The sequence below is a fragment of the Garra rufa genome, chromosome 5, assembly GCF_049309525.1.
Source record: "Garra rufa chromosome 5, GarRuf1.0, whole genome shotgun sequence".
In the NCBI taxonomy this organism is placed as follows: Eukaryota; Metazoa; Chordata; class Actinopteri; order Cypriniformes; family Cyprinidae; genus Garra; species Garra rufa.
In genome coordinates, this window is record NC_133365.1 from 29,650,557 (window position 1) to 29,664,626 (window position 14,070).

Here is a 14,070-nt window from a genome sequence, read left to right on the forward strand (position 1 = left end):
CATTACTGTAAATGTACGCAATAGGCTTGTGTTCCCTGCACAAGCAAAAAGAATGAATGATCCCTTATAATTCACCAAAGTGCTGTGTGGGGAACAATATTGAAAATGAAACGGTGATAGATGTTCCTATGAAGGCTATACAGTTAATTGAAAATGTCGTTTTAAGGAAAGGCTTTTTGGCTCAGTGGAGGTGAATGGTGCTGGGCATCCAGACTTGTTGGAGTATACAGATGTGATGTGGCCTTCACCGGAAAGATTTAACAAGATTCAGTTAAGTACATCAAATTAAAGAGTTTCTCAAAACCATCAGGCATAGTTTAGGGAAATTAATTGGTATAAAATTGGTGGTTTTAGCCTTGCTGACTCACATCAATTTCCTTGCTGGACCAACATATGAGTGACATGATCAGCTCTGCCAATGCTTTTAAGTGCAAACTACCACTGATCTTTCTCCAACTTCACTGCCAATCCTAATTTAAGAGCCAAGTTAAACCATTAAAGCAATTACGCGCATGTTAGCTTGATGAGAGATACTGACATGTTTTTGATTTTAGTACAGAAACAGAATTGGATTGTACTTCAAGCTGGACACACTGTCCAGTCATTTTAGTACTCAAGGACTAAAAAAAGTGTTATAAAAAGTAAGCCGATCTTAATGCATCTGTGCAATTGGCTTAGAATATAAATTTCTGCGTTATATAAGGTAGTCTATTTTTGAACATTTGTTATTAATTATTTAATAAATGCTATTCTTTTGAAATTTCTAGGAAAATGGCTGTTAAAATGCCGTTTTGCCATCACAGTTAACATTAGTTAATGTATTAACATGAATGACGAATGAACAATACATTTCTTACACTGTTTATTAATCTTTGTTAATGAAAATACAGTCGTTCGTTCTTAGTTCATATTAATTCACAGTGCATTAACTAATATTAACCAGCACAACATTTTAATAATGCATTAGTAAATTAACGTTAACTAACATTAATAAATGCTGTACAGTATAAGTATTGTTCATTCTTAGTTCATGTGTGAGCAATACTAATGAACTTATTTTAAAGTGTTACCAAAACATTTGTAAATGACATGTGTTTAATGCATTTATCAACACTTAAGAAAATAACTAAAAAACAATTATACAACATGAAAAAGTTGAAATGCAAATAGCCAGTATTTAAATATATACATAAAACATTAACACCGTAAAAAGTCAGGCCAAGAATCTAAGCTTTCTGATTATTATTAACATAATTATCTTGGTTTAATTCAGTAAAAAAATAAGAAAATCTCTGGAAAAAAGGGGTTATTATAATCTCAGTTCATATAGGGTGAAATCAGATACAATGGGATCCTTTTAATAGTCTCATTCGCATTCTCATATAATGACCCAATTAACCTGGACTCACCCTATCATTGTCTTTCTCGTTTACTGAAATGGGCAATGAGGTCCCAAAGATGTAATCCCAGTGTCTGAAGTAGGGGGCAAAGTTCCCTTTAAAGTGCTGATGGTGGGCCAGGTGGTGCGGCGGCCCGCCAAAGCACGGCAACAACCGATGCAGTGCCCAAGGAAAGTCATATCCACAGTGATCCTCCACAGCCATCCAGGTGTTAACCAGATGGAAAAGGATTTCACTAAATGGGTGGCAGCCCACAAGCATAGCACTTAGAAATGCAAGGAATTGTAGAGACAGTAGTTCAGAAATACTGGAGTCTTGAGCTGCCAGAGCAAATGTGTCCCTGTTCAGATGGTGAATGCGGTGGACGTTGTTGTACAGCCAGGGAATTCTGGAAAAAAAAACAGACATTTGATTTAGTTATATATTTATAGCTAGCAAATTATGCATAAATATGGGCCTTGCTAAAGCAACACTCCTGGGTTATTTTTTAACCCAAATGCTCGGTTCAGCCTGTTGGGTCATTTTATTGGTTTATTTTTTTTAGTATTTTTACCCAGGTGCTGGGTGTTTTTCTGTGCTCTAAAAAAATTCTTTTTTTTTTTTAAACCCAAATGCTGAGTTCAGCTTGTTGGGTCATTTTACTGGGTTATTTTTAGTATTTTTACACAGGTGCTGGGTAGTTTTTCTGCACTCTACACTGTAAAAAGTTTTTACCAGTTTCAACTTAAAAACGCAAGTTCAGCAGCTGCCTTTAAAATTTTAAGTTAAATCAACTTAAAACTACTATTCATTTCAACTCATGGCAATAAAATTTGTTAAAATGACTTGCACTTTTAAGTTGATTTAACCTAAAATTTTAATGCAGCTGCTAAGCTTAAGTTTTTAAGTTGAAACTGGTGAAAACTTTTTACAGTGTAAAAAATGCTGTTCTTTTTTAACCCAAATGGTGGGTTTAGCCTGTCGGGCCATTTTTTTTAGGATATTTTTAATATTTTTACCCAGGTACTGGGTTGTTTTTCTGCACTCGTTCTGTGCGTCAGGTGCAGAACCTGGCTTCAAAAAAAGATGCATGAGTACTGCCAGCATTGCTTTAAAGGTTGCAGAAGTAAAACGGTCAGCTTGTCAATGCTCAGACCATACACTGCACACCGCAACAAGTCGGTTTGCAGAAGGAAGCCTCATCTGAAGCTGGCTCACAAGAAAGCCCGCAAACAGTTTGCTGAAGACAACCTGTCCAAGAGCATGAATATACTGGAACCATGTCCTGTGGTCTGATGATAAACTTGTTTGGCTCAGATGGTGTCCAGCATGTGTGGCGATGCCCTGGTGAGGAGTACCAAGAAAATTGTGTCTTGCCTACAGTCAAGCATGGTGGTGATAGCATCATGGTCTGGGGCTGCATGAGTGCTGCTGGTACTGTGGAGCTGCAGTTCATTGAGGGAAACATGGATTTAATTATGTACTGTACAGTCTGAAGCAGAACATGATGCCTTCCAACCAAGAAACTAGGCCGAACGGCAGTTTTCCAACATGATAACGATCCCAAACACACCACCAAGATGACAACTGCCTTGCTGAGGAAGCTGAAAGTAATGGGGTGGCCAAGTATGTCTCCAGACCTGAACCCTATTAAGCACCTGTGGAGCATCCTGAAGCGTAAGGTGGAGAAGCACCATGTGTCTAACATCCAGCAGCTCCATGAGGAGTGGAAGAGGATCCCAGCAACAATCTGTGAAGCTCTGGTCAATTCCATGTCCAGGATGATTAGGGAAGTGCCAGATAACAATGGTGCTAACACAATATATTGACACTTTGGACAAGTCCACTTAGGGTGTACTCACTTCTGTTGCCAGCTATTTTGACAATAATGGCTGTATGTTGAGTAATTTTCAGGGGACAATAAATCTATACTGCTATACAAGCTGCACACTGACGAGTCTAAAATATATCCAAGTTTCATTTCTATACAATTGTCCCTTAAGAAGAAATACTTAATTGGTTGCTGAAATGTGAGGGGTGAACTCCACTGTATACATAAAACAGATTTTAGAGTGCATTTTTATTATATAAAATGAAAAACCTTCAGAAGGTTGACTGACCCAGCACTATGCCAAAAAACAACCCATCAAATGGGTTAATGTATAAAACCCAACAAGCTGGGTTAAATAACCCAGCATGTGTTCTGTTCGATATTTACCCAGCGCCTTTTTCTCTACTTTACATGTCTACTCTGTTCAATGAAGAAAAGGCAGTTAACAACAGCTTAAATTATTTAGTACAAGCTCATTTTGAAGTCAGACATAATAAGTTGTTGAGAGACTGTAGATGCATTACACAAATACTAATAGCTCTACTGGTAAAATTGACCTGTATTTGTTGTCTAATTAATTTAAATTTAGGATAAAAATATTCCTTTTTCTCTACATTATAATCAAGGGTTGAGGTTTTCCTAGTTAGCGTGACGCTGTCAGCCTCTGCTGGTAGATAATTGAACTACATTAGCAGGTGAATAGATTCAGTAATCTCAATTTCAGTTCAGCTTTTGTGCTAAACATTCTATTTTTATAAGATCTACATCCACAGGTGATACTTGAGTCTAAATTGATTCACACTGAAACCATTACAATTGATTAAAATGGATTTAATTTTAGTTTTATCTGATCCCATCATCCCAAAGTGTAATAGATAAGATTATAATTGAATATTGATGGTGTAACACAATTAGAAAAAAAAAACAAAAAAACAAACAAACAAACAAAAAACTATTAAAACTCAAAAGACTCCCTGTTTCTGGTTAATTTAAATTTTGGAATCTCATAATATTTTATAACAAATTAAATATAAGTATTATATAAATATTTGTTTTATGGTATGGTAAATGGTTTGTTTGTCATTATCCTTTTTCGTCTGGTGTATTTCTTCTAGAATCTGGTTATGTATTTTTACTATTGTTATTGTTGTTTTATTTAGAAAAGCAATGCTATTATATTGAAATAATAAATTAAATTAAAAATATTAAATATATTACGTTATTTATATTTAATAATAAATTAAAAATGCAAAGTAATTATAATCTAGAAATATCCACATTTTTTCATCAAACAGAGCCATAGAGCTTTTAAGGAACTGCACTAATGACCCCTGTAATTCCTCATAAATCCACTAAACTAAGAACACTTTAAAACTCATATAAAAAGCATTAACTGTGCTCAAAACACATATTTTACTCACTTCATTGCGGGAAGAAAATATTACTGACTAGACTATTGGGCCAAAAAAAAAAATTGCAAAAAATAAATAAATAAATCCACTTTCCTCACTCAGGCAAAACTTCAGGAATGTGTGGCTTTAACGTTTTAGGATTTATACATGTACAAAAAGATGTATTTTCAAAGCTGTACAACATGCAAGGCCAAATCTAAAAACGTAAAACTTGTAAATGTTTACATTTGTCCTATGAAGACAATACAAATTAAACTTTTTTCTTAATTTACTAATTTGTGTTTAATTAAGATATTCTTGTGAATGTCACAGCCGAAATAGCTAAAATAGCCTACCAATTTTATAAAACTGGTAAAAGATGACAAATGGATGTAAGATTTTAAACTTTGTCATTCATGTGCTCCACATTTTAACATGTGAGAGATGTGCGATGCTTACTTGTGTATGGTGTAATGACACACGAAGAAGAGCGTGTCGAATATGAACATGCATGAGACACATTCCCCGAAGGCATGGAGAGAAGATGGTGCTCTCTCCGGGAATTGCGTGCGCCGTACCCACAGAAACAACGCAGTTAACGGCAAAACGCCAACGATGTATTTCCACAAAATTCGTGTAGCACATCCAAACCACTGATGCAAGCCAACGACTTCACGTTGTATCCTATACTTTTGGAGCCATCCCACGTGTGGACTGAACACATCCAGAAGCATGAAGGGAACAGAGAAGATGAGATGAGTGCTGAAAGCTGCGCACACGCAGAAGTAGGGTGACATGAGGAGCACATAACGTTCGGCATATATGAAGTCCCAAATCCACTGAAGGAATGTATCGCCTCCAAAAATCAGCAAGAAGATAGCAATCATCCTTGTAAACTGCTTTTGTTTCTACATAACCGCAAAAAGAGCAACAGCCGCACTTATGTCTTCCAGATGTGCTGTGTTTTGATGGAAACCGTTTTCAATGCAGTGTGTGAAGATCACTTTCATTCTGACACAATTTCAGTACAGGCAGCAGAATGTGAACGCGAGCCACGGGGGTGAAGACTGCTCCTCTCCTCCCACTACTGCAACTTTACCAAGGTCACTTGATCTGTATTCTTTAAATGCAAATTTTTAAAATCGATGATTTTGTGACATGAAACAACTGTATAGCCAAGAAATAGTTGACCCTAAAATGAAAATTCTGTCATTACTCACCCTTGTTCCAAAACTAAGACCTTGACATCTTCGGAACACAAACTAAGATATTTTTTAAATTCCGAGAGCTTTCTGACCCTCCATACACAGCAAGGGTAGGGTAGACTGAGTACATTTGAGACCTGTGTACAGTTGAAACACCTTACTAAATGTGCTCCACACGTGTAATATAGTGTTCTTTTTGATGGAGGGAAATTTTCAAATTTCCACTCTGAAGATATTGACAAAAGTGTTTTTTTTTTTTCCAAGGTGAGCTTTTATCTTCCACAATAAATAACTTATTATTCTATTATGATTTTTAAACGTAACATATATCAAGTACAAACGTTACTCTGTGCCCTAAAAATAGACATATCTTATGATATTGTACCATGCAAGGTCTTTTTATAAACTAGACTCAGGTTCCCCAAACTAAGGCCCGGGGGCCGGATGCGGCCCGCCCCCACATTTGGACTGGCCCTCTGAACAATGCCAGAGATGTCGGTATTTGATAATAAAGGTTGGCTTTCAAACTAAAATTTCCCTTAGTTATTAACATAGCCTAATTGTTTGTTAAATTCACCAACAGAATGGTACATTCAACGTAATGTGTCATCGCAGTCGAAGAGGTGATGCAAGAGGCAGCTAGAAAATACAGTGTGATGACAAAATGACTCAATAGCATTTGAGGAATTCGAAGTGTGCGTCAAAAAACACAGTGGACCAACACCAGCAGATGACTTCCATGACTTTTTTGATTTCCAAATAAAATACACTTACTCTCATCTGAAAAGAGGACTTTGGACCACTGGGCAACAGTCCATTTATTCTTTTCCTTAGCCCAGGTAAGACACCTCTGATGTTGTCTGTGGTTCAGGAGTGGCTTAACAAGAGGAATATGACAACTCTAGCCAAATTCCTTGATATGTCTGTGTGTGGTGGCTCTTGATGCCTTGACCCCAGCCTCAGTCCATTCCTTGTGAAGTTCACCCGAATTCTTGAATCGATTTTGCTTTACAAGCCTCTCAATGCTGCGGTTCTCTTGGTTGGTGTTTTTCTTCTACACTTTTTCCTTCCACTCAACTTTCTGTTAACATGCTTGGATGCAGCACTCTGTGAACAGCCAGCTTCTTTGGCAATGAATGTTTGTGGCTTACCCTTCTTGTGAAGGGTGTCAATGATTGTCTTCTGGACAACTGTCAGATCAGCAGTCTTCGTCATGATTGTGTAGCCTAGTGAACCAAACTCAGAAACCATTTTGACAGCTTGACGGAAACCTTTGCAGGTGTTTTAGGTTGACTAGCTGATTTGAATGTCATCATATTCGAATTTGTTGAGATAGCGAATTGGTGGGATTTTGTTAAATGTGAGCCAAATCATCAAAATGAAAAGAACCAAAGACTTAAACTACTTCAGTCTGTGTGCATTAAATGTATTTAATACACAAGTTTCACAATTTGAGTTGAATTACTGAAATAAATGAACTTTTCCATGACATTCTACTTTGAGATGCACCTGTATATCTTTTGAAAAAAAAAATCATTTGTTTGTGTGGTGCATAACAAAATAATAAACTATTCTAGCATTAAAAGTTATAAAAAATACAGGTAAAATCATAATAAAATAATAATAATAATAGTAGTCAGTCCGGCCCATGGAATTTTCTTATATAAACCGACCCGGCCCCCCATTAAAGAAATGAAAATTATGTGGCCCTCTCAGAAAAAAGTTTTGGGACCCCTGATCTAGAGAAACATGCATGTATGTCAGTGAGGTATAATTGAGACACAGTGTATCAACTGTACCCGAACTGGTGCCATATTGTGTCACATGCTGTTTAGTTGTACAGTGTTATGATAAAGGTCACATTTACACTATTGTTAATGGACATATTTTCTAACAGGAATGTTAAAAGACTAACATAGCATTTTAAGAAATATACAAGGTGGTAAAGTGGGTACAGTTGATACACCCTTTTTAGGTCGCTATGTATACAGTAACAGTTCAATCATAGAAAATAAAATCCATATTCAAAGGCTGTGTGTGTTTGTGTACTGGTATTACCTACATTATGGGGACTTATTACACGGCTCTTTGGAATGCTTGATTCTGATTGGTCAGTTGAGACATTTGCAGGTAATCACCGCTCCAAAGTAATAACGCATAGCCGGTACTACTTGTATGTTTAAAATCCCTCCATGCCAACAAAGATTACCGTTTGGCGCCATCTTGTGAGAAACACTGGACAACCACAATTAACAATGGAAAATTTCGACATTAATCTATTTAAATTGTCTTACTAACGTACATAGTTTGAAGGTTAGTCACGTGGTACTATATCGTTTCGCGGAAGGATAAACATGTTAATTTAAAACAAATATGCCAATAAAAGGTTTCAAATTCATATTCATGTCCAGTTTTTTTCCTTATGTGGCAAGTGGCCGTGTAATAAGCGGGATAATGTACAGGCAGCCGGTAGTTATCGCAGAAATAAGCCCCTTCAGTGTGATACAAGACCCTCCGCTTCGCGTCGGGTCCTGATCACACTGTCGGGGCTTATTTCTGCGATAACTACCGGCTGCCTGTACATTATCCCTTACCTAATGTCCCCACAAGTATAGTAATACCAGTAAATTCTAACCTTATATGGGAACATTTATTAGGTCCCCATAAGGAAACAAGCGTATAAATCATACAGAATGACTGTAGGTGATGCATAGGTTTAAGGGTAGGGATATAGAATATACAGGTATGTATACAGGTGCTGGTTACATAATTAGAATATCTTCAAAAGTTGATTTATTTCACTAATTCCATTCAAGAAGAGAAACTTGTATAATGTATACATTCATTCCACACAGACTGATATATTTCAAGTGTTTATTTCTTTTGTTGATGATTATAACTGACAACTAATGAAAACCCCAAATTCAGTATCTTGGAAAATTAGAATATTACTTAAGACCAATACAAAGAAAGGATTTTTAGAAATCTTGGCCAACTGAAAAGTATGAACATGAAAAGTATGAGCATGTGCAACACTCAATACTTAGTTGGGGCTCCTTTTGCCTGAATTACTGCAGCAATGCGGCGTGGCAGTCGATCAGTCTGTGGCACTGCTCAGGTGTTATGAGAGCCCAGGTTGCTCTGATAGTGACCTTCAGCTCTTCTGCATTGTTGGGTCTGGCATATCGCATCTTCCCCTCACAATACCCCATAGAGGTCTGGCGAGTTTGCTGGCCAATTAAGAATAGGGATACCATGGTCCTTAAACCAGGTACTGGTAGCTTTGGCACTGTGTGCAGGTGCCAAGTCCTGTTGGAGAATGAAATCTGCATCTCCATAAAGTTGGTCAGAAGCAGGAAGCATGAAGTGCTCTAAAACATCCTGGTATAGAGCTGCGTTGACCTTGAACCTCAGAAAACACAGCGGACCAACACCAGCAGATGACATGACACACCAAACCATCACTGACTGTGGAAACTTTACACTGGACCTCAAGCAACGTGGATTCTGTGCCTCTCCTCTCTTCCTCCAGACTCTGGGACCCTGATTTCCAAAGGAAATGCAAATTTTACTTTAATCAGAGAACATAACTTTGGACCACTCAGCAGCAGTCCAGTCCTTTTTGTCTTTAGCTTCTGACGCTTCTGACGCTGTCTGTTGTTCAAGAGTGGCTCGACACAAGGAATGCGACAGCTGAAACCCATGTCTTGCCTATGTCTGTGTGTAGTGGTTCTTGAAGCACTCTGCAGTCCACTCTTTGTGAATCTCCCCCACATTTTTGAATGGGTTTTGTTTCACAATTCTCTCCAGGGTGTGGTTATCCCTATTGCTTGTACACTTTTTTCTACAACATCTTTTCCTTCCCTTCGCCTTTCACTTCTTGAATGGAATTAGTGAAATAAATCAACTTTTTGAAGACATTGTTATTACTGTTGTTTACATTATAGTTTTCCATAACTTTTCTAGCCTTAAATATTTGTTGCTGTTTTGCTTAACTGAATCTGAATTAAATAAAGCAAATAAATAAATCTGATTGTTTAAAAAAAAAAGTTGCACAACTGTAATTTTGTAATTTTTTACATTTGCAATAAATGGTGAGCCAGTTTTAGAGCATCAAGAATGAGTGTCTCAACTGTACACCATTTGGGTACAGTTGAGACAAAAAAGCACCTTATGTTTATGAGCTAATTGTGGAAACCAAAACTACTTATAGCTATTGTATTATCAATTTATGATATTTTAGTACATAAGTAAAATAAATATCATGTGAAAAATCACTAATTTCAGCATCTAGTTTTTGTGTAGTGATGAAAAAAGCAGAATGTCTCTCTACTTTACTGGGTCTACCCTACTACCAAGGTCAAGGCACAGTAATGTAGTAAGGAAATGTGCTTAATAACATTATAGGTAGGCTATACATAAAATACACAAAGTAGAGTAACTGGGAATATTGTGTCTAAAATGTAATTTACTCAATATTATGTTACAGTGAATATAAGTAAACAATAAAACGTTATATAAATTATAAATTAATATTTCCTGTGGGCAACCAGTCAAAAAGTCACGCTGCTTTTAGGTCTGCTTTTAATTCAGTGAAAACTGGTTATAAATGTAGCAAAAGTTAAAGGGATAAGGGTAAACCCCAAAATGAAAAGCATCCTCATGTCATTCCAAAACGGTATGACTTTCTTTCTCCGTGGAACATAACAGAAATTATATATTTGGATTCATGTCTGAGTGTTCATACAACAGAAATCAATGGCAGCTAAAACTCTTTGAAGAATGAAAGTTTGGACAAAAATGTGGATAAGTAAACAATGACAAAATGTTTAATTTTTGGGTAAACTGTCTGTTTTTATGTCTGGACTTTCCTTACTTGAAGCTCCTGACACCAAGACTCTTTCTGATTCTGTTTGGGGTCTTAGAGAACACTGGTGGACTATGTATTGTTTTAATGCTTTTTCATTACTATTATTATTATTATTTGTTTATTTTTCACTTTTCAACTCATTATAATTATTGTATTAATTATTGATTAATTATAGAGAGTATTGTTGTAGCCGGAGACCCCAAAAATGAAACAATGTGTGTCATACTTTTTCAAATAAATCCAATTAATAACTAAAACTTTTCACTAATATCAACCACATGTAGTAAATGACAGTTTCCTAATTAACAACATCTGTGTATGTTTTGTGTAGAGATGCAGTTTGTATGCACTTGAGATCTGGTGGCCGTGGGAACAGAATGATACTCTCTCTTGTTAATTGTTTGTTTTTTGGTCACAACCAGCAGAGATCAGATGTCAAATTTAAATATGTTTCACATTATCAGTGCTTTATTTTTGTAGAAGGCATGGAAAGGTCTCTCTTCAGCAGACAAGGAGCGTAAAAACCTCACTGCATAAGCTTTTCATTTACTAAATATGCTAAGCACACAAGCTTGACTGTTGGTTTTTAATATACAGTCAGGGAGTGTAGTCCAAGTTTTCTTTGGCAGTTATTTCGTTGATCTTGGTATATGTGTGAAAATAGCAGGAAGAATGCATTACTAACTCTGACGTCCTCTATCTGAGTGCTTCCAGTACATTACTGACCACATGAGAGAAAGATGACTAATTTCCCTGGACGCAGTAGTGAATAGTACCGTAGTGAATTTGTCATGTTATCTATTATTTGATCTATTTTATAATATTCTATTTCAGGCTCATCTGGTTTTGGGTTTGGTGACTTTATTCACTCATTTATCTCAGAGGCACATTTTGATGAATGTATTATGAAGTTGGTTCTTGAACTATTCAATACAAATCAGTTTTTTTTTTTAAATCACATTTAACAGACAGACAAATACAAACAACAAAGCATCAATCAATAGCCCTTTTCACACATAAAGTCTTTACTGGTAAGAAATCAGGTGTGAACAGGACATTTTTAAAAATACTGGTAAATTCGTTCTGGCAATTTACCAGAAAGCGAAGACACCAGTAATTTACCAGTATGGTGCTGTGTGTGAACGCAGAATGAGATTACCGGTACAAGTTCGAAACACGTTGACGTACAACATCTACTCTGGGCCAGTCGTAACATTCTGACGCAGATAACGCATTTATTTTGCACTGTGTAGTTCAGTTTGAAGTTGTCTAATACAATGTCTCTGGGCGAAAAGCGCTGCATGAATGTGAACGTTTGACACAAAAATGAAAACATTAACAAAACACTGACTACGTATTACTCCTCCATGTTTACAAACACAACTTTGGGAGGTGCAGCTGTTAAGAAGCCATTTCTGTGTAAAAATGTCACTCCATTAATGTTATGGTAATTTACTGGTTTTACTGTGTGAAAGCTGTTAAGACAATAATAAATGCTTAGGAATAATAATGTTTTAAGAGCTGTACCCACTAAATTACTTTATTATTAGTTTTATTATTAGTTGTTACCTGTAGCAGAAGTACCGCTTCTTAATATTGTTAACTCATCGTTATCTTTAGGTCATGTCCCAAAACCATTTAAACTGGTGGTTATTAAGCCTCTTATTAAGAAACCACAGCTAGACCCTAGTGAATTGGCAAATTACAGACCCATTTCTAATCTTCCATTTATGTCTAAGATTTTAGAAAAAGTTGTGTCTGCTCAATTGTGCTCCTTCTTGCAAAAAAATGATCTCTTTGAAGAATATTTCAGGCCCCACCATAGCACAGAAAATGCACTTGTAAAAATCACAAATGACTTGCTACTTGCTTCAGATCAAGTCTGCGTCTCATTGCTAGTTTTACTTGATCTTAGTGCTGCGTTTGACACTATAGATCATGATATACTCATAGATCGATTATAAAGCTATACAGGTATTCAAGGGCAGGCTTTAAGATGGTTCAGATCATACCTGTCCGATCGCTACCACTTTGTTTATTTAAACGGGGAGTCATTGCAACTATCACCAGTAAAGTATGGAGTGCCACAATTGGTCCTCTGCTATTTTCAATTTACATGTTACCCCTTGGTAATATTATTAGGAAATATGGGATTAGTTTCCATTGTTATGCTGATGACACTCAACTATATATTTCAACAAGACCAGATGAAACTACTAACCTATCAAAGTTAACAGAGTGTGTTAAAAATGTGAAAGACTGGATGACCAATAATTTTCTACTATTAAATTCAGATAAGACCGAGATATTACTTATTGGACCAAAAAACAGTACACAGAATCTCTTAAACTGCAATTTGCAACTAGACGGATGTACTGTTATTTCCTCTACAGGCAAAAATCTGGGTGTTATATTAGACAGCAACCTGTCTTTTGAAAATCATATTTCTCATGTTACAAAAACAGCATTCTTTCATCTTAGAAACACTGCTAAGCTACGGAACATGTTAGCTGTTTCTGATGCAGAAAAGTTAGTTCATGCATTCATGACGTCTAGACTCGACTACTGTAATCCAATACTAGGTGGCTGTCCTGCATCTTCAATTAACAAGCTACAGGTAGTCCAAAATGCAGCTGCTAGAGTCTTTACCAGGTCAAGAAAATATAATCATATTACCCCAATTTTACAGTCTCTGCACTGGCTACCTATTAGGTTCCGTATCAAAATATTACTTCTTACCTATAAGGCCCTTAATGGTTTAGCTCCTGCATACATAACTAGTCTCCTACCACGCTACAATCCCTCACGCTCCCTAAGGTCGCAGAACTCTGGACTTTTGGTAGTACCAAGGATAGCAAAGTCCACTAAAGGAGGGAGAGCCTTTTCGCATTTGGCTCCCAAACTCTTGAAAAGCCTTTCTGATAACGTTCGGGGTTCAGACACACTCTGTATGTTTAAATCTAGATTAAAGACTCATCTCTTTAGCCAAGTGTTCACATAATGTATCTCAAAACCTTCTACTTCAGTTACATCTGATCGAATGCAGATCAACATTCTTCAGCTTGGGCTAAACACAAAATTTTTGCTTGGTTGGAACAGCAGCTACGCTAATTATTTCTCTATTTGTTACTTTGTTTCTGCCGCAGGATTTCCATCCCGTGGTAACTAGGAATTACACAAGATTAAGTCTGGATTCAGAATACCCGAGAAGAGATGATGCCATCCCCCCAGAGGAGTGCCGATGATGCCAGCCTTGAAACAACATACAGCACTACACAATTTTTCTACAAGTTTGATTGCAACACATAATCATTACTATTAGTGTTCATCATTTGTTTGATTACATCATTACTGATTTTAACATTTATACCATATGTGACATCGACTTGACAGT

The 14,070-nt window shown here is 36.6% G+C and overlaps 1 protein-coding gene across 1 annotated transcript; it reads right to left on the reverse strand.

Moving 5' to 3' along the window:
• Positions 1-899: 899 nt before the first annotated feature.
• ch25hl3 (cholesterol 25-hydroxylase like 3) lies at positions 900-5,599 on the reverse strand. Its single transcript, XM_073841391.1, has 2 exons — positions 5,061-5,599; positions 900-1,788 (listed from the first exon to the last, which is right to left on the reverse strand). The coding sequence occupies exons 1-2, from the start codon at positions 5,486-5,488 to the stop codon at positions 1,395-1,397; spliced, it is 822 nt and encodes a 273-aa protein (XP_073697492.1). The 5' UTR covers positions 5,489-5,599; the 3' UTR covers positions 900-1,394.
• Positions 5,600-14,070: the final 8,471 nt, after the last annotated feature.